Consider the following 21,448-nt stretch of genomic DNA (forward strand, 5'->3'; position numbering starts at 1 on the left):
TAGAACTTGTGACAGGGACCGTTTTACAGTGTGGACAACCTTACCAGGAGAAAAGGACAGTAAGGGGCTTTTGCACAGAGCCAGGAGCTGAGTATTTGGGAAAGCAAAGAAACATTGAAACCTCCTTACTTGATCAAAGCTGCCTCTTCAAACACCATAGAGGGAAAAAAAGAGTGTGACAAGACAGACATCTCTACAGGTGTAGTTGAAGACAGGTGGACATTTAGACATGCTGCCTGTGCTTCTGCTTCTCTGTGTGACTGGAGGAGTTTGGGGGTCCGCCCCCGGAGTGTGGGGGTACGGACGGATCCAGGACAGACAGGGGCAAGCGGCAGCGCTGTGCCCGTCTCCGTGCCAGTGTGAAGAAGATGGGATCTTTGTCATGGTGGACTGCTCGGAGTTGGGACTATCGTCTGTGCCGACCAACCTCAGCCCTCTCACCACTTACCTGTGAGTACCACATGTTCACAGTTTGGGACTTCCAGGTGTGTCATCTTGTCCCGTTCCCCTTTAACCTTTCCAGCTCCAGGCCTTTCACTTTGTCCTGATCGTTTCCTGGACCCCAATAATGCTTTTCTTGTGTTTCCACTTTTTTGCAACTGCCAGTCTTGATTATTCATTTGTAATTTGAAAAAACAGCTTAGTCAAGCTGGGATTCCTCTTTTAAAAATAGAGGAGAAGGCAACAATCACTACGATGCATGACCAGGAAACAGCAGCAGAATCTGCATGTAGCCTCCACAAAAGCAGACAGGGCCAAGAGGGAACATGTGTGCGTTGATCACTATGGCTAAATGACTGGACCACTTCTTTCAGTATCAGGTTTCTGAGCGCCAACTGGAGACCCAGCGTGAGAGTGTGTGTATGCCTTTGTGTACATATATGCAAGTGTGTTTGTGTGTGTGAAGTTTAATGACCATTTCATGTCACTTATTTGTGTCTAATATTGTTTGATACCAAAATGGTTAAACAGATAGAAATTTTAATTCTGTATTTTTGTTTTGCTCCATAACCTGACAAAATTGGCTCTTTGAGGGACTTACCTTTCTTTCAGTCCTTTGACTGAATTTTTTAATCTGATTCATGACCTTGTGTTTGAAAGTCTGGCTAGAGAAGTGGCACACACTGTAAATACAATTAGAAACATGATAATTCACGTTACTTATTAATAACTTTTACCATAAAGAGTTACAGGAATTAGGCGCACTTCAAAACCAGAAAGTTTTTTACGAGCAATAAGAGAATCTTAAGACTAATATCATGGAAAAAGACAGCAGATCTGAGCAGTTCCTTACACCACCCTGCTGTGGCTTGAAGCCAGATCTTTCAAATTTCTTCACTACGTAAGCCTCTGAGGAAAGATTAGAGACACTTTGTGATACCTGATATTGAAATGATAGAAGTCAAATCCAGGAAAAAGGGTGTCGTAGAGAAGTTGCTCTCTAGGGGCTCTACAAGTATTACATTAGTAGAGGGACTGGATTTAGATAGAGGGAGGAAAGATCCACAGTTTATGTAGAGAACGACTCTAAAAGAGATACATATAAGACTACTTGACCGATGCCCGACTCTTTGGCTGTCATGGGAGCCTGGGACGGCCAGATTTCACTGAATTCTTCAAGAGATAAAACACATGAGTTTATAGAAGTGAAATACAGTCTCTAACTCCATCCAGGAATCACTCTACCTATGAGAACATCGGTGTGGTTGGCCCAACAGATACACACTCATTCCCTACAAACACAAGAGTAATTGCTCATTTCCCCCTTGTTACCTAACAGTGGAACTGGACCAATTAGTGACTTTGAGGGCTGATTTAGAATAAGATAAATAAACTCAGAGACCAACCGCACATGCCCACACACACAGTGACACCCCCCCCCCCCCCAACACACACACACACACACACAAACAACTGCAGAGGGGAGAAAAGGGAATGTGGGACAGCAGGAGAGATGCCGCGACAAATTAAGATAAGGGAATCACAGATTTCTCATATGCCTCGCTGATAAAAATCATCAAACAAAAACATAGAAGCCTCCCCTTCCTAACCCTGCCCACATGCTCTCTCATACACACACACACACACACACGATCCCGAACCCAGCACACCAGGCTACAGTTTCTCATTTCGTCCTGGAGTATAAAAGGTTACAACAGCGGAGAGCCGGTCCAAACCCCACCAGGATCTGTCGAGCTGTCCAGCACGCCCCACTGTGCTGCGGAGGCTGGATTAGCCTCCACAGCACATACTGTAGGCTGCCGAGGTCACAGGGATTTGCTTGGGAACAGTCCACATTACAAACCACATCCACACAATGCTGTGAAAGAATATGACATCATTCACCCGTGTCATCGGAGAACTCTTCAAAGTGAGCTCAACTGTTCATGCTATAGCGGCCCGAGAGGTCAATCCAGGCTGTGTGCACGATTCACTCTACTTTCTAGTTGTTGTTTTGTTGGCACATTTGGATGACCCCGCTTCATAAAGGCAGATAGATAACGGAAAACAAATCAAACAAAAACAATTATATTTACAACACTGAGGCGAATACAGGTTGATTCTGCAATGGAATGTAAAGGTGCTCCGAGCAACTCAGAGCAGAGTGGGTAGAGATTTATGACAATAATCGTTTCCGTGGGCAACACATGAAATGAGCTGTCATGTGAGACGCTTCGAAAGACCTCTTTGATATCAGATTAGAGAGGAAAGACGGTGCCCAAGGGTGTGTGTCTGTGTGGGTGTGTTTGCATGTGTGTTGAGTTTGAGAACACTACGTACAGAATGTACATCGGGGATCGGTGCTGTTTTATGTGTGGCTGCAGTGAGGTAACTTGTCATACGAGATGGCTTCACAGTGACACCGTAAGTACCCGTCTGTCACAAATGTTAGCTGGGAGCAAATGAATTAGTCAGCTGTCCCTTTGATAGACAGGCTATACATATTCATGGCAAATATTCAATCATGTTATAAAGAATTCAGTTGATTATACTGTACAAAGACAGTTTCCAAGGTTGTCAGGTGTGTGTTCACACATCTCACACTTCCTTCAGAAGTCAGAAGTGTGTGCATGTGTGAGAAGAATAGTGTGTGGGTCCGGGGCTGGTCTGTGATGGAGTTGAGCAGCGATTAGGTGATGCTTTGTGGTAGCGGCGAGCGTGGTGAATTTCTAACGGTGTTTTGGCCGAGGCCAAGAAACCACAGCTAGTGCATTACTAGACAGAGGAAAACTAAGGCGTGTGTGTGTGCGTGCAAAGACCACCCAGACTGCTGAGGGTTTTTTTTTTCTAGAAAGTTGAGATGAAGCAAGTGTAAAAAAAAGAGAGAGGGAAAATGAAGAACAGGGGTGAAAATTGACAAGGAAAAAAGTGTTAGAAATTGGTGACAAAGAAATGTGCATTTGAAGATTTTGAAGACTATAGGTTAAGCAGACATGCACATGTGCACACACTCTCTCTCTCACACACTCTCTCACACACACACACACACACACACACACACACACACACACACACTGTACACAGACAGGAGACGACATCCTGCCCCTTTATGGTGGCCGTGACTGTACCAGTCGTGTGCGTGTCATTAAGCCATTATGTTGATGGAATGATTCCTATCACGAGCGACCGGGGTCACACTGTAAACATCATGTCTGAGAGAGAGAGAGAGATAGGGAGAAAGAAAGAGAGAGTATGTAAGGAATGGAGGGAGAGGAGGATTTGTGAGGAAAAAATGAACAAAAATAAGAGAATTTCAGAAAAAAAGAGAACAGTGTGTGTGTGTGTGCTATCAGTGGAGGGTTCTCTATTTAGCAGCTATCAGCTCCAGCATCAGTGTCCTGGCTCCAGACGTCTATGGTGCCCCCCCCCCCCCCCCCCCCCCCCCCCCCCCAACTGAACTATACTGCCCTTCCTCTCTTTTACTATGTCTGTCCTTCGTTCCCCACCTATTCTCCTTTGCTCACCTGTTTCCTCTGGCCTCCTCGTTTAGATAGAACAATAATTCATACATTAAGTGCTTGAGTGTGTGTGTGTGTCTTCCAAGCAGGTGTTGAAGCTGGTCATGCAGCAAGTGTACATATATACTCTTTGATGTGCAATGTGCTTTTATAAAATCTAAATGAATGCATATAGCTCAGGGCAGCAGATAAAAGTGAAGGGTGTACCCAAGCAAAGTGGTAAATATTTTCAAGGTGTGTGTGTGTGTGTTTGCGTGAGAGAGAGAGAGAGAAAGTGTGTGTGCATGTCGGTTGAGGAAGGAGGTGCTTTGGCAACATGCCAACTAACTAGCAGCTGTGATCAAAGTTGGGGAGGAGAGTTGAAGGCATAATCAAGAGGAAGAACACATTGACATAGGGCAAGGCAATGTAGCCTATCGATATGATATATATATATCATGATATTAGACTAGATATCGTCTTACATTTTGGATATTGTATTAAAGCATAAGTGTTGACTTTTCCTGGTTTTAAAAATGCATTATTGTTGTGATGTAATATTTTGAACTTGCCAGACTGTTCTTTCTATTATTTGCCTTTACCCACTTAGTCATTATATCCACATTACTGATGATTATTTATTAAGAATCTCATTGTGTAAATATCTGGGAAAGCACCAATGGTCAAAACTCTAAAATCATCGAAACAATATCGATATCAAGGTATTTGGTAAAAAATATTGTGATATTTGATTTTCTCTATATCACCACTCTAAGTGACATACTGTATGTCATCGTAGTTATTCTATTCACAAAGTATTTCCTTTCTCCGTTCCTTCCCTTACTACTTTGTTTCTTCCTTCCTTCCTGCAAACTTCAAATGTTTGCCTCAGGGGTCAATTCATCAGCTCTCTCCTAGATTCCCTGGAGGCCCAGCGGTGAACACCAGCAGAAAAAGCCACTTCGGCCTGCTACGAAAGAGATATTTATGCCAGAAGGGTGTTGGAGAGAAGGGATAGGCGGTTTGTGGTTTCCTGTGAGCAACCTGGGAGGCTTTTAAATGTCGCCCAGGGACAGACGGCAGGTAGGCAGGTAGAGGACAACAATGGAAACAATGACGATTCCCTCAGGAGCGGCAGGCAGAGACGACACAGAGGCCATAGTGTGCTCTACCGCTCCATATCCTGTCCTTTGGAAAAAAGCAGAAAGCAATCACGACACAAGATCTTAAAGGGAACTATAGGGTGGAGATCAGGGAAGTAAAGTGGAGAATGTGTTTGGAGAGTATCTGCACAGCCTGCATGTGGACTAAACACAACCGTGGTTGGTATTTGTTGGGGTCAGACCTGTGCCAACCTACTGATTATGTAAATCTGTATGTGTCGTGTGATAGCAGCATGACACAAGTATGACACAGGACCTAGGAATGTGCTCGGTGCGACGTGTGGTTGAGGGGTGAAGGGCTGCTTCTGACTGAGAGGATTCAGAATGCCTGCATGGCCCAGATTCCTATTCAGCCCCTTCCCAACCCTGGGAATCCATGGGAATGTGTGAGTGTGTGTGCATGAATCTGTGCAAGTGCACTAGCCCTCTCTTTTCCAGTACAGAGAAGGCATTGTCCAATCCTGGGCCAGGCCACGACAAATGTCCCTAACTGTTCAAGTGCGTGCACATGCGTATACATATGTGCATCCATGACCTGCGACTTTGCAAGCTGTCATATATGTCAGTGTATGTGCCAAAAGTTAAATAACACATACATGCGACTACTTACTTTTGTTTGTCTATCAACTTTCAGGGGTAAAATACCACGTTTTCTTCAAAGGCGCAGATTGGTTCAAAGCAAATTTAGGATTTGATGTCCCCACATATCCAAAAGTTGCTTATTTTCTTGCTGCAAGAAGACAAACAAGGTCCTCTATTGCGGTTGTTGCTTTTCACATTTTAAAGAGAAACTAGATCAGTGCAAACATTACTAATTAAAAATGATTTAGAAATGCTTTTTTTTTTTTTTTCTTTCGCTTTCTTTTCATCGTATAACCTTATATTTGGTGGTTTGCGTCTCATCTTGTGTGTCTCTTCTATTTCGACATATTCTTTTCTCCCTTCGGTAAAGCACTTAGCTTTACTGCTATGAGTATAATATCTGCGAAAACGGCTCAGAAAATGTTTACATAAGTTTTGATAGCATTAAGTGTAGGACATAGCTGTCCAAGTTCCCTCTGTTTCTCGATATGGGTCTGTCTGACTCTCTCCGCCTATCTGTGTGATCACTGGCCAGGCCTGCCGACTTAAGTGGTTCATGTTTGGCTGGCAGTGTGCAGGTGATGACTAGTAAGAACTAATGATACTTAATGCCCTTTCCAACAATGTACACACACACACACACACTTGCAAGAACCCACAAGACCCCCGTGTGCACATTACACATAAGGAAATACATTGCACAAGCATGGATGTATGCGTGCTTGCTTGCACACACACGCAGCGTCAAAGCATCCCTCAGAGCACTGCTGATACAGCGATGCTAGCAGGGATTAGATCGGGAGAATGGCCCACTGGGACAGGAGTTAGCTAACGGGAACAAAGAAGCAATCACAGACACACTTAAATTTCACACACACCTCGGGGCACACACATACACGTACATAGTGAAGCCAAATGGGGGTACTGCACAGGAATGTCCAGAAAGTGGAAGAGTGGATGTAGAAAAGAGACGGTGGAGAGATGAATAAAGTTGGGAGAGAAAGAAATGACTCTCCAGGATTTAGTTAGGTGACCTGATCCGAATGCGGAAACAGCAGTCAGGTCACTATGATGGAATAAGGCAATAGTATAACTCTTGCTAAGACTGGACTTCACAGGTGTATTTTCCATCTGCTGTAAAGAGAGGCTGGAGGGAATTCTGCCACTTCAGAGCCTTTGCAACTGCAGCCAGACTTACGTCTCTATTACATGTCTGAGAAGCAGCAAAAGAGGAAATCTGGAGTTTTTACATGCATGGCAAGAGGCCAAACTAAATCTCTTTAAACCAACAGCAGCCATATGTCCTCATTGGTATGGGGTAAGATTTCATCAAGTGCTGATCTAAGTTCAGGTCTAGATGTTATCCGTGGGTACTGTTAAATATATGGAGCAGACGAGCTGATCATCTGTGAGCGCAGCAGTAAAGGCGGAGTGAGCCAGGAGTGGATTTGAGCGGTCCTCTAACTAGATCCAGTGTCCTCCTGCTTCTGCCATTCAACCAAATGAAGTCATAATAGAGCCTGACACTAATACTCATCGGGTTTCATCCACTGTTGTATCCACTGCTGAGAATCTGCCTCGAATCAGTGTGCAGGAAAGGACACCTCTGTAAGAGATACCTTTTCAGGATGTGTGGAAAAGTGGTGAAATTTGGAACCCTTTTCCACACATCTTTGCCATTATTTTAAACAGATTTCTGTGGCAAAGTGGTTGTCCTATGCTCATGAAACATTTCCTTCATGTGGCATAAACTGTCAGCTTCGATCTATGAAGAAACTAAACACGCTGTCGGGTACAAGTCATGTAACAAACATATATGAAAGCCAGACAGAGCAATAAATGCCAAAATAACAGATTAGTGGACTGTGGACAGGGCTATGAATGCCTTTTGCTCCCAAAGCTATGTCCTACCCACAACAGCTGCCTGTCAGTCCTATCCACATGTTGGAGGCAGTTGTATGTTGTGTAGTGCCGACTGTTCCAACACTTCCTGTTCCATTACTGAAGTGCTTGACCTTTCACCCCCCCCCCCCCCCCCGCCCCCCCTCATCCCCTCCGTCTCATGACAGGGTGTGTGGGAGGACAGGGAGCGGACATAGAGTGTGTACATGCACGTGTGTATGTGCAGTATACCAGGGTATGAATAAGTCCCACGGGGCATGAATATGTTTCCCATGACATGGCCTCAGACTAAACAGCCGCTTTCTCCACCCAGACATCCGCCTGTCATTCTCCCCTAAACCGCAGCGAGCGGAAAAGAGCACAAAACACGGGAAGACAAAAACACAGACGCATCTCCCTTTTCTGTCTTGTTATCTCCTGTTTTCTCTTCCTCCCTCCCTCTCTGCTCTTTTGTAGCCGAGTCCTCCCCGTGGCCCTCCTTATCCAGGTGAAAGACTTCTCCTCGCCCTCTCCCTTGCTCTTTGTGCCCCGTGAATAAGAGAAAGAGAGAATAAGAGAGGGAAAGATAAAGAGAGACTGCCTTCGGACACAAAGGGCAGTGTACCCCTCCCAGGAAGTCTGGGAGGAAGAGAAAAAAAAACACATCTTTAGAGGAAGGAGGAGGGGAGGACAGCATTGTACCCTCCTTCCTGACTCTTTGTGCATGCCTGTGTGTTTGTATGTGTGTGTGTGTGTGTGTGCAAGCTGTGTGACCATGAGAGAAACTGAATGCCAAAGCAGTCAGTCTATTCAGATAGCAAAAGCTAACACACTTAGACCTCACCCTCACACACAGTACACACACACATTCTGCCCTCTCTCTCTCTCTCTCTCTCTCTCTCTCTCACTCACACACATGCACACATGCACACAACCATTTAGGCCCTCTTTAAGGCGGCGCCCGAGCATTGACTACCAGTTGCATTGTGTGGAATAAAATATCCTCTTTCATCGTGGCCTTAACTGTTTCATAGCACTAAGCGGAGAGGATCAGACTGGCTGAATCCGACAGAAGACATTAATGTCGTAGTTACTGTAAAAGACAGCCAAGGTGTGGCTCAAGCACCGCTAATGCAGAACTCCTGCCCTCTGGGCAAGGCTTTGGTTGTTGATTTCCACTAAAGATCTATTACTCTAATGTTCCCTACGGATAAGCCGCCTTCAAAGGTGCAGAGCTTACTGCCATTATTTGCTGTTTGTTTGGTAAGAGTCTCCACCTGAGCGAGTGAGAAAGGGATTGGAAGGGAGGCAAGAAGAACGAGGGAGAGAGAGAGAGAGAGAGCAGGAAAGGAAGTGAGAGGGAAGACCTCGGGGCATGGCTCTTGTGAAGTGATTCTGTGTGTGTGTGTGTGTGTGTGTGTGTGTGTGTGTGAGAGAGAGAGTCATGAAAAACATCGTTCTAAAGGGCAACAATGAAAGCCTGTTTGTTTGCATGCTTTTTATGCATCGTTATGTAGCCTACTATACCTGTATGCAATTTTATGCTTGAGCAACATGCCAGAAACTTTCCGTTTTTTTTTTTTTAAACTTTGAGACAAAGGAATTCTCCAAAGTGAAATGTATTAACTTATCTCCAATCAGCCTTCTCCCGCACAGCTTTTGTCTGACTGACACATTTCACCATTGATGATAGAAACAGACACCTGACCGCTGATTGCATCTGTCTCATTCTCAGGGTATATTCACTCCTCAGGGTGGTCCGTGGATGCCACAAAAGCCACCCGGAGCCTGGAGTGTGTACGAGTGCCTGTGGATGTAGCGTGTGTGTGTGTGTGTGTGTGTTTGTCTATGAACATATACGAGTGTTTGTTTTCATATGATGTGGCCAGTTGTTTTGAGCTAAATCAACCAACTCTTGTCAGCTTCCAGTTTGAAATTGGCTACAATGGAGCTAGGGGCACATTCACACCCACACACACACACACTGCCTTTGATCACAGAGCCGATAGCATACTTCAGTAGTTCTGTTGACGGCGAAGAGGAAATATGATAAATCACATTATACTATCATTACCCCATGCTCCGGTTGGAATTTGAAACAGAGATGGGGAGAAAAGAGTGAGTGTGAGCGATAGAGTGGCATAAGAGAGAGGGAGAGAAAGGGCCAAGGCTGATGAATGTAAATGTACCTCTGTTTCTTCATGCTTCCGTTCCCCCCTTAAGACAAGCTCCTTGCCTTCGTTACTCTATCAATCACAGCATAAAGTAGTAAAATATCCAGTGCTTTACCTTTCTTCCCCCGCCAAACCTTCCTCTCTTACATTCACATGCACACAAGCGTACACACTCACACACTTTGGTGAGGAAAGAATAAACGATCTATCAGAGCACATTGTGTATCTGCAAATCACGGAACGATGGGAGGAATAGGAACGGAAAAATTTCCATTTTTTTCTGACTCTTCCAATTGCTGCAACATTGGCCACAATTTCACACACACGCTACTGTGCTTATACACACTAAATTGCATGCAGGCACATGAAAATGTAATTCCTCTCCTGGGAAACGGAAAGAGATCACTGGGGGCTTTGTCAGTCATTCTGCGGGTTCAGAGCAGAGCGGGATAAAAAGAACAGTTAAGAGGCACATTTGGGATTGTGTTTGTTGAGGGATGAGCATGGGTCTCCATGTCTGCATCCTCTGCTCCCAATACTGCTCAAGAGTCTTTAGTTCGTCATTCAGCAGCAGACAGAGATCTGAGGGGAGGAGATGGCCTGTGTGCCTCTGTCGGATGAGAGGCGTGTTGTCCTGGGAACAATATCAGGCTGCTGTCTTGACGCCGTGATGGCAAAGATAGGGCAGGACGGTTCCCTGCTGAATACTCACATGAAAAGTAAAGAAAAGAAACCACAGTAACTTCCTCTCTGTCCCTCACACACACACACACAGCAATCTGTTCCCATGCCCTGGCAGCGCTCATGTATGATGTGGTGAAAGCGCACCCGGGGGCTGTACCCACCACATCTGCAGGCTCACTGGAAAACAATAGGGGTGTGAAAATGAGCGACAGACATCTTACCACACACACCGCAGTCACCTATAAATGGAAAAAAATATTGTGCTGCACACACAGACACAGATACTGACACACTGACACACACACACACACACACACACACACACACACACACACACACACACACACACACACACACACACACACACACACACATATTCGAGGTGCTCATTAAATGGGGACACAGAAATTCTAATTGTAAAACTCCCATATACTGCGGAGCCTGCAGAATCTTTAAGTGCTCTCTTACTCATTTCTTTTGCGGCCGTTTATTTGCGCTGAAAATATCTGCACGTCACAGCGCCAGCCGACACAATGCACATGTGGTAGTCATCAATCATAATTATCATGGTTTAAAAAAGCCACAGCTGTTATTTGATTTTAAAAACAAGCCATAGCGCAGCGTCTTCCAACGATACGTCAAGTTGTCAGCAGAGGCCTTGGCCTGCAAAGCAGAAATGTCTCTCTCTCTCTCTCCGGCTTCCCAATGAGCTCGTTGGAGAGCACAGCAGAGCTGCATTCAACCTTTCCCCATGACTCACCACTGTGCGTCTTTATTTTTAAACATTTTCTCTCTCCATTGCGGCGTGTTTATTCTCTCTAAGTGAGGCCACTGTTATGGACTTCACACGTTTGTTTATGGCTTATTTAATCAGGACCAGATAATGGAGAGTTGTCTCCATTCTTGTGGCGCATCCCCAGGAGCTGGATGGTGTGTCTGTGCGTGGGTCTGCATGCGAGTGTGTTGCTATGGGTTTAATGATCCCCCCCAGGATGTTCCAATAAAGATTGTTCTCAGAATATTAGTACACGGACAATAAAAGGAATTAAGGTGTGTTGTTCATGAGGTCCCATGAGGTAATCGTGGGCTTCCTGTGTCATTATACGTGATGTCACCCAGTCTTGATTATGTCAATTGGTTTGCAGTTGCTGCTGGCTGCGTCATCTCCATAGCAACTTTGTTATCGCATATATTTACTCGTGACTTTAATCAAGCAGTAGTGCACCACACTCATCATTACACTTCACGTTGCATTCATCCCCAATTACCCCATTACTGCATGGAGTCCGAGCAGATTGAGCCAGAAATTACCTCAGTAATTTTACTGAGAGGGAGGCCTGAGGCCAGCAAAAATGTGAGGAAAGAGAATGATAAATTACACATTTTTTGTTGATTTTCTTAAATTTCTGAATTATTGTACTAAGAAAAGTGATTAGTTACGCTGCATTACATTTTCAGGATTGCTGATGTGCACTTAAAAGAACATTTGCAATGTGTCTTTCATTCATTACTGCAATTATTTCAATATAATCTTATTAGATTATAATATAATAAAATGAGACATAAAATCGGGCTATAATATTTAAAGGTGCCCTGTGGAGTTTTTATTGAAAACAAACAAATGTTTCACACCAAACTGCATTGTGCGCATCCTCAAAGCCCCAAACCTCCTAAAACATTTGCAAAGCCTTTTCTGATTGTTTCGAAACGTGCATCATTTACTCTGACTTGCGGTCTCCTTCTTCTCCTCTTTTATTGGCCCATTCCTACCTTTTATGGTGCATTACCACCACCAGCTGTCAATATGCATTACCACTCTCCGCAGCATACAGTAAATGTGTCCCGTCCTTTTGGCAACAATCTCAGAACTGGACCAGATCGGTCTGACAACGGATAAGCCTCTGTGGTTGAGGGGCTATATTTTTGGGGATCCGATGTAGCCAGCGGATATCCGGGCCAAGACTTCCTTTTCCGTGCGCTGCTCGTTGTTTACAGTCCGATTAGGAACTTGAGATACAAGACCTGAGTGGGAGTTGAGAGACGACATGTACGACCGGATCTTTTCACAAGTAGGCAGTTTACAAGCGAATAAAAAAACAAATTAAAAGCCAAATCATAGTCAGACGATAGCCAGTGGGTTCCAAGATGTTTTGCTCTCCACACGGACGGTTTACATGCATTTAACCAAAGCCTGTTCGAGCGTGATCGGGCAATTCTTCTCAGACTACAAACGGAAAGAGCTCTTCCGTTGACTAAATCTTGTCCCATTGCCTACAGATTCTACAGGTAAATGCAGAATCTGTTTATAGAGATTTTTGTGGTGGCCTATCAGAACACAACATGCAGACAATACGGGGACATGCTCTTTAAAACATACAACAAAGTTGAGGTCAGTAATGTGATGTGGAATATTAATGTCCTATTTTATTCTGTTACAGACAAAAGCAATAACATTAGAGGATCAGCCAGTTTTCCCCTCAACACTGATTGAAAGCATCCACCCTCCCAATTTGTCCTGGACCCTGAGAAACACCTTGAACCCCTCTATCTGCAGTCAGACCTCCCAGGAAGGGGCATGTGTAGCAGGAAATTCCCATGAAGGGATATGAACATGCCAAAAAATATGCTTTCATAAGGAAAATATTCAATGTCAGCAGAGGCCGCGTACAGTAATTATCTGACCTAAAAAAGGACACAGTTAACGTTGCAAGCTCATCACATGGTGAGAACACACCTCACCCATAGTGACAGTGGGAGTCCACATCCCGACTGTCTGATGTTAAATGTTATCCTTGACGGGGTACCAAACTGTTGGTATATTGAATTTGTCTTGTCACAACTGCTAATCGACAGGCTACTCAACTATCCAAAAGGGTGAACCAGAATATTGCCGTGCAGTGTTTCTTTCCACATCGTCCCTGAAGCTGAATATAGATCAGGCCTGCGGATAGATTCAGCCAGCACCCCCGTCAGCTTGGCTGACTTGACAAACAAACAGCCAGTGTGTCAAAACTCCCAACTGCAAAGGGCTTCTGAGAGCACAGTTTACACTTGCTAGCCCGGTGGTCTGGCTTTATGAGCAATGGCTAGTGTCATACACACACACAGACACACGCACATACAAGCCTCACTCTTGAAGACTCTTGCGAGACCCCAAGGGCTGTGAAAGCAAAGAAGGGGTGACGTAGCACCTCCTTGCTTTCATTGTGTTTATCAAAGAGATGACCTTACATGACTGAGGCCACAGGGTTATGTATGTTTTCTACCAGAGCCTGACACATAAGTTGTCCTCATACCGTCCCAAAGTGTAAAAAAAAAGTAGGTTACATGTGTGTGTTGAAGCTGTGCACGTGTGAGTGTGCATGCATGTATTGGAGCATCCTGCGCCTCTCCCTCTTTGACCGCAACGCAGCTGCGTCAACACTCACCGCTCAGCACACCCTCTCACGTCAGCGTGTGTGTCAGAGAGGCAGAGAAATGGAGTGTGTCTGTGTTACAGCCATGAACAAAAGGAGAAGGAAGTGGTCTCCTGAGAAACCTGAGGAGGAAAAAAGAAGAAGAGAGAGAGATAGATAGATATGGAGGGAGATTGAGGGGTCAGATCTGAGAGAAGGTAGAGTGAGACATCTGGAAAAGAGAAAGAGTCACTGGGACGAGAAGGAAATTACAGCTGCCCAACAATGAATCATTGGGGAAAATTTCTCTTCTACATCTCCCTCTCCTCCCTCTCCTCCTCCAACCTCTCTACCTAACCTTCTAACCTCTCTCTGCATACTACTCCCCAGTCTTGATGATTGATCGCCATGTGAAAACCACGGTTTAAACATTTGTAATTGTACATGCCAAGAGCACCTACAAGTTACATTGATTGATACTTTGATACTCATGTTTCCCCTTTGTCTCTCTCTAGGGATCTCAGCATGAACAACATCAGTGAGATCCAGCCCAGAGCCTTCCACCGACTGCACCTGTTATCAGAACTGTGAGTACAAAATCATTCAACTCACATTCGATTTGATAAAACTCCCTCATCACAACTCACATATGACAAGAAACAGCCATTCCCTGAGCCGCTGATACGCACAGACCCAGTGATAGGGATTGATGACTCTGGCTTGCCTCTGATCTCTCCTACCAAGAAACTGCCTGCAGCAACACAATAGCAGATCCTGGGATGGCTGCACAAAGGAGGGAGGAGAATAGAACCTGATATTCTCTCAGAGAGTGAATATATGGTTCTTAAAGTGTTTAGAGAGCAGGTTCTATGCTCAGCATCCAAGCCGCTGCATTCTTGTTTCAGCTGGACAGCTCAGCAGGAGCATTACACACATAGACAAACGCCTTTGCCAAGACAAACAAATCATTATAGGAGAACTTCAGGACAGAATTGCGGTAAAATGAGAATGTTATGTTTTTCTTGCTATATAACATTAAGTATACGAACGATTGGGTATCATTACGAATGTTTTGATATTGTTGCAGTTACACTAAATGAATTAAATGCCGAAACAGATTCTTTATACTTTTCTTGGCTGGTAACAAATTAAACAATTTTAAAATTTAAATTAAAACAAGACTAAGAATTTGACTCAGCCTCTGTGAACATATTCCTTCACTTCTATACTTTGTGCTACAGGCAGAATTTGGTCAGTGCGTCACAAAAAAAGAAGGTATGGGTTTCACTCTCACAGGGCTGATGAAAGCACACACGCCGCAACAAAACTTTTTGAACATTTTTTTCGGTCGACTTGGCCGGTATCTGATTTGACCACTCAGCAGAACCCAGCTAAATCTCGGTTTGACAAAGGCAGCCCACAGATATGGCCCGAGGGTGTGAATGTGTGTGCGTGTGTGTGTGTCAGCCTTCACCTGATTCTTTTACTTCTGAAGCCTGCAGTGTTTGTGTGTGTCTGCTTGGGGTGTTTGAACAGTCCGCTGTTTTCTTTGTTAATTCTTGCAGCTGCAGTCTGTGACGCATGAGCTAATCATGATGAAAGTAAAAGGTTGGCTGGATAACCATTCAGTTGACTTTGAATCGCAGTCAAACCGGATCTGAAGTGCAGAGCGAAGCTGAGCAATGAAGTTTTGTGACACCTTGAAGTTAGAGAATGAAATTCAAGACTTGATTTATTGTTGTGCATTGAATTGCTGATCTCAACTTTTGCCTTCGTAAAAAAACGGCTCAGGTTAGATATTGCTGATGGCCTAATAATCAGAACCACACAGCGCAGAGTGATGCTGAACATCGATGCTGACATTTGCCTGCATTGGGGAAAAAGGGGGTGGGGGTCTTGGATCTGCAGTGTTTGTCCAGAGACAATCCTCCCAGTGTTTTACAACCCTGTTGATCTTGCTTCCTCTGTATCGCTCTTGTGTTCTGACACTTTATGGAGACGTTCTGTTGCTTTGTAACTCTTCCAAGGAGGATGTTCCTGCCCTAAAGCCAAACTTTTGTAGCCTGCTGACCATTTCTGGAAACATGCTGAGACGATGATGATGTTCCAAGGCAGGGAGAAGCACATTTCTGACATCCACTCCCGTCTAGGAGGTTTAGCGAGATGAAGCATAGCAGGTTATGGTAAACACATTATCATTACAACAAGTTATAGCGCTTAGAAAAACAAACCAAGGCTCTAAACACGGTCGGTTTGAGAGCGAGAGCGTTTGATGTGGGTCCACAGCACTTGTTGGTAGCACAGGGAGAAGCAAGGGCCAGACATGTTGTGACTGGTAGTGATAAATTGTTTGATGTTGGGCTCTACTTCCCTGTCTGCACTCCCTCACTTTATCTCCCTCCTTTCCAATTAATTTCTACAGCCCCCCATCTCCATTTTACTGCAGGCTATATTGCAAGCTGTAGACACTGCCTTTGATAGTTTTTCTACTTTTTTTTTTTCTCTGACTTTTTCCTTTCACATTCTTACAAACCAAGACAAATCTGCTTATGGCAAGAAGTCCAGCTTTCATCCTGTTTCCCTAAAGCACGGCTCATAAACGTTAACTGTATCATGCCGCCTCTTATCTCCTCGCTCAGCTCTCACCTCTATAGTATCTAAGTGCACAGAGCTAATCCCTTTGAACCTCAAATGGGGTGATTAAATTAATTCACAAAGCATATAGCAAACCTCCCTTTGCTTCATTGCGGCATTGATATTGATAACAAGATGTGTAATTACCCCTCCCTTCTATTGACCTCAGACACCTCTCATTAAGCCATCATTTAGCGCTTTGATCAGTGAATCTACTCTCAATTCAAAACACACAAACCTGCACGCAACTGTCATAAAGCATGAAGAGCATGAAGAGAGGCGACTGAGAGGCAGACTTCATGTCTATGGATTAATGAGAGGGCAGCATTGCAGGCAATCAGGTACAGACTTTGAGACTGGTTACTCATCCATTGACATATCGAAGACTTCCCCTGTATTCAAATGTTCTCCTCTAATATCAAAGATGCACTATCTATTTCTTATCTAATTGCAACTTGGAACTGGCAGCCGGTGCTTTCAGGGAAATTGTCCCCCTAAAAGCCCTTCCTGAAAACTACTTTCGAAGGCGATCATGCTCTCCACCTATCATCAGTATCAGAGTCCATGCTGTTTCTCCCTTAAGAGATCCCATGTCAGTTTGCCTTCTTCCTTTGAATCCCGTCATAATCAGCCGTTTGAAACAAGTCTCTCATGCTCATCTTATCATTATCGGTTTCATCACTCACCTCCTAAATACAGAGTTGAAGTCAGCCCATTCAAAGCAGCCCGACGAGAACAACAATCTCACTGGATTTTTTAAAACCCTCTATGACTCTTGGCTTTGACTCTTTTTTTTGGCACACAATATTACCAGCTTAAGTGAACGCACGTGAGATATGGTGCTAGGTCCTGTTATCGGCTCAAAACTGAAACTCTGGAATGTGCTTTCCAACTATCAAATCAATTTAGTCCAAATTTTAGAGGAGGGCAAGTGGTGGCCAACGCTGCCCTTCTTGTCTTCTTCTTGGTGATACGATTGTCTGCTGATAGGCCAGGAGTATAACGTAGGTGAGGGTTAAGGGTTTACAATATTGGCTGATACTGATACTCCAGGTGCACCACAGCTGGGACTATCTAGGTCAATTAAATATTTTCCTTTTAATGCTGCCAACATTGGGTTTTGTCTGCTTGTGTTTTTCTCTCTCTCACACAAACACACACACACACACACACACACACACACACACACACACACACACACACGCACACACACTGTTTTCCACATGTCTATATTTTACTCCAGTAATTTCAGAGGTTAACGCCAGGTTAAGTGGTTGACCCTCAGGCTGGACCTCCGAACAGAAGGAGGGATAACATTTCTATTGATGGACCACGGGTGAAAAAGGTCATACATGTATATGTACTTACAGACACAGACACACACCCTCTCTCTGACAATAAGACCTGTTTATCCTCGCCTTCTTCTTTCATCACCGACTCCAATCAGCCATCCTGGCCATGCTACCGTTATGGTGTCCTATCACTACCTGAGATAGTATCCCAAAATATGATGCTGTCTCTGCTGTCTAGGTCTTTATTCTGTCTTCTTTGTCTTTATTATTTTGAGGCAATAGGACATGGTGACACATGGGCTAATCAGCAGTTAGCATGCTTCAGTGGTGCCCTCACAGATCAGCTCTGATAGCGGGGTCGTCTCACCTTTGTTACCACTCCTCCCACTTCTCTCCCATATGTTTGAACTACACACTAGCCTGTTATTGTATCTATGAATCACGTCAATCGAGCTGAATTATGCTGACGTGGAATTTTTATCAACCCAGTCCAGGGGCCAAGAAAAATTCCAACCATCCCCAAATCAAATTAAAAGAAAAAACAGTTGGAGCCACAGCTTGACAAGAGCAAGGCGCCTTTCATTAGAATGAGATTGATGTGGAATGACTAGGAGGCTAAGTGCGGCACACACGTACACACATAAATACGCACACTGATATCATGGAAACTGTTGGTCAATGGCAACTGCCGGTGTTCTGTTGGTGTCTATCAAGAACGTCTGAACATTTCTTTCCTTTTTCAATATCCATCTTCATTTTCGACATAATTATCCATTTGACAAATGAAGTCGGAAAAAAAAGCATGATTCCACTCTAATGCTGTTTTGGCTCCAATGGTGCAGCTAATAGAGAAAGGCTGGTTGGCAGTAGGGTGTGCACATCATACCATGGCCTTAACTACCATGTTTGTTTTCTGAAACTCTAAATTGCTGGCCCTGCTCCCCCCCCCCCCCCCCCCCACTGAAGACATTTATTTTTCTTTGGTGCTACCTATATCTTTGTTTTGTCCAATGCGTCTGTAAGTAATCACTGCGTTTGAACAGGAACCAAAATAAGGTACTTCGGGGTCTTTGCAGAAATGGGCGTAGATCTATTTTACTGGTGTCAGGAACTCAGAAAGGTCGATTGAAACAGTTACCTCTGGAAAAGTAGCTATCGAAATGGTCCCCGGTGACCAGCTTGTGCAATAGAGGAAACTGAAATGGTATCGAAGAAGCAGACCTATCGCCTGCTGAGGGACAACAAATGGGCAGTGTGCATGTTTCTTTACGTGTGCTTAGTGATCTTAGTGCAAATTTAACTCCTTTATCTTGAAATAAGAATGAATATTAGAATGTGCGAGGTCAAAGAGCAGCAGTCACTGCAGACCAGCTCTGTGATCTGTGTCTTCCATGTCTGAAATCTGTATTAACACCTCATGTGACGCAGTCAAAGTCCGTTTGAATGAGTTTTGACTGTGGTTTGAGAGCCATGACTAAATGGCACCACAATAGCTTGGATAAAGATCAGTCCGTTTCGAGTGTATTCTAGTATGCCGATGCGGGTATGCATCTAAGTGTATGTGTGGGTGTGTGTGCTTGTGTTGATAAATACAAGCTCGACTAGAGTTCTAAACTGGGATGAGTGTGAGATTTGGCAGGCGCGGGAGGGGTTGCGTGGTTTGCCACTGCACAGTAATAAGACATGTTGACATGAATATCAGATGTCAGAGGGAGTTTGCTGGGAGCTCTCATCCATTACCATCTGGATGACAGTGGCTTGGAAAGGCAAGCAGAGTGCTTTATCAATATTTCAATATCCTGACACAGATGGAGCAACTCAGCCAGAGGCAGTCTGCATGAGCCCGAAATGTCAGGCAAATGTCACCTGCAGAGCAACGGTGTGAGCAGGAGCATGTCAATCAGTGACTTTTAACTTGTGTGTGTGTTTAATAAAAGTGGGTGGTCTCGAGCTGTGAAGACCAAATATGTGTTTAAACTGAGCTTCCAGCTCATGACCTTGAGAGTCACTCTGTTGGACTGAATGTTATTTATTTGGACATCTTATACACACTCACAAATGACCATTAGGTGCTGTGTTTGATAAACAAACTGATTGGATTGCTTATGTGAATGTGTGTGGTTTCTCTCCCTCGCTGTCCTCAAGGCCCCTCAGAACGAGCCCAATTTACCTCAAGGACATAGAAAATAGCACACGCATCCACACTGCACACACATATGTGCTCATGTGTGCGTATATAATATACACCTTACTATACACACACACACACACACACACACACACATAAACACACTTGCATGCGCACAAGCAAATATACTTTCAGGCTGCACTGGTTGACCCAGTCTCTGTCTCATTCGGTTCAGTCTTTACTCACTCATCAGAGCTCCCAGGATTGGTTAAGGTTTCAGGGTGTGCTTTGGGCCAATAACAACCACAATGAAGGGAATCGAATATTGTTATTTGCATACTGCCCCAGCAGTAACCCCAGAGCAGGAACTCAAGGATGAAGTCATACAGCTCAATCCAAAAACGTAGAATAAAGCAAAAGGCAAAACTTCTCTTAAGAGACTTGTAAATCTTTTCGTTCATGTGCTTAAATTTCACTTTTGACTTGTATAATTTGTTTTCCCTTTTTTGATCTGCGTGTTTCTCTCCTAGGCGTATCTCAGGGAATCAGCTGAGGTATATCTCAGGCCACGCTCTCCAGGGTCTCCACAACCTCAAAGTTCTGTAAGTAACCTTATCCACCCTCCCACCCTACCGCTCTCTGGTGGTTCGGTCCACATCCCAGGTGTGTTGTTCCACTAAAGCATTATGGGGTGATAGAGTTGCGCTCCTGCCTTGGATAAAACACACAGGCCACGCATCATTAACTGTAGTTAAGGTTTATGGGCTGGTTCCTTCATTCTCAAACAAGCCCTGATTCAGTTGTAATCAAGCACACACGCACACACACACGCTCACACACACATGCTCACACACACACACACACACACACATGCTCACACACACACACACACACACACACACACACAGGTGTAATGCAGGGACCTCCCAGTCACACCACCCACCGAGATTACAGAAAGTGACAAAAGAAATCACTTTAAAGTGCCATTCAAAGCTGTTCCCTCAACACTCCATTTCTCCTAGTGTGTTCGTAGCCTTATGATCCATAGCCACCAACTGTTAGCGCTGCAGTGAAATATTAAATCACAAAAAAAGTGCAAAGCAGCCATAAAAACCAAGGCATTTTCTGACGTGTGTCCCCTGCATAAGTTACTGCCGTATTTTGTACTGGGTGAGAGACGAGGGTATTAAGGAGGTTTTCATGGTCCATGGCAACTCAATTCCTCTTAGACCCTCGCTGAGAAAAGTTTGAGAAGCTCTGCCACAGATTATAAATTTAGCTAGAGAATTGTGGTTTGTAATTATAAGGGAATCTGGGGGATTACCAGGCACACAAGTTGATCTGCTTTCACCTTGTGCTGTGAAACTCACCGAAACCAGCCATGAATCCTCGGCTATTATGTCATTACTGCAGAAGGACACACATATCCTGGATTCGTACACAACTGAAAGCATTCATGCTTTGAACTATAACATCCTAGCAAACTTTGGAAGGTCTCTTTGACCTCAGAGCAGCTGAGCTGTTGGTTTCCTTCCTCAGTATGTTAGCTAAAGTCAGACTGTGTTACAAATGGACCG

At 44.4% G+C, this 21,448-nt stretch overlaps 1 protein-coding gene across 1 annotated transcript in view; it reads left to right on the forward strand.

Annotated features, from left to right (window-relative positions):
• The first annotated feature begins 211 nt into the window (after positions 1-211).
• Positions 212-21,448, forward strand: part of lgr6 (leucine-rich repeat containing G protein-coupled receptor 6) — a 36,251-nt gene continuing 15,014 nt past the window's right edge. Inside the window, exons 1-3 of the mRNA XM_076096537.1 lie at positions 212-450; positions 14,333-14,404; positions 20,402-20,473. Of these exons, the coding sequence (XP_075952652.1) occupies positions 230-450; positions 14,333-14,404; positions 20,402-20,473 (365 nt within the window). The 5' untranslated portion in view covers positions 212-229. The remainder of the gene's footprint in view (positions 451-14,332; positions 14,405-20,401; positions 20,474-21,448) is intronic.

Source organism: Anarhichas minor, unplaced genomic scaffold (genome assembly GCF_050575085.1).
Source record: "Anarhichas minor isolate MPS153535 unplaced genomic scaffold, ASM5057508v1 ptg000003l, whole genome shotgun sequence".
NCBI lineage: Eukaryota > Metazoa > Chordata > Actinopteri > Perciformes > Anarhichadidae > Anarhichas > Anarhichas minor.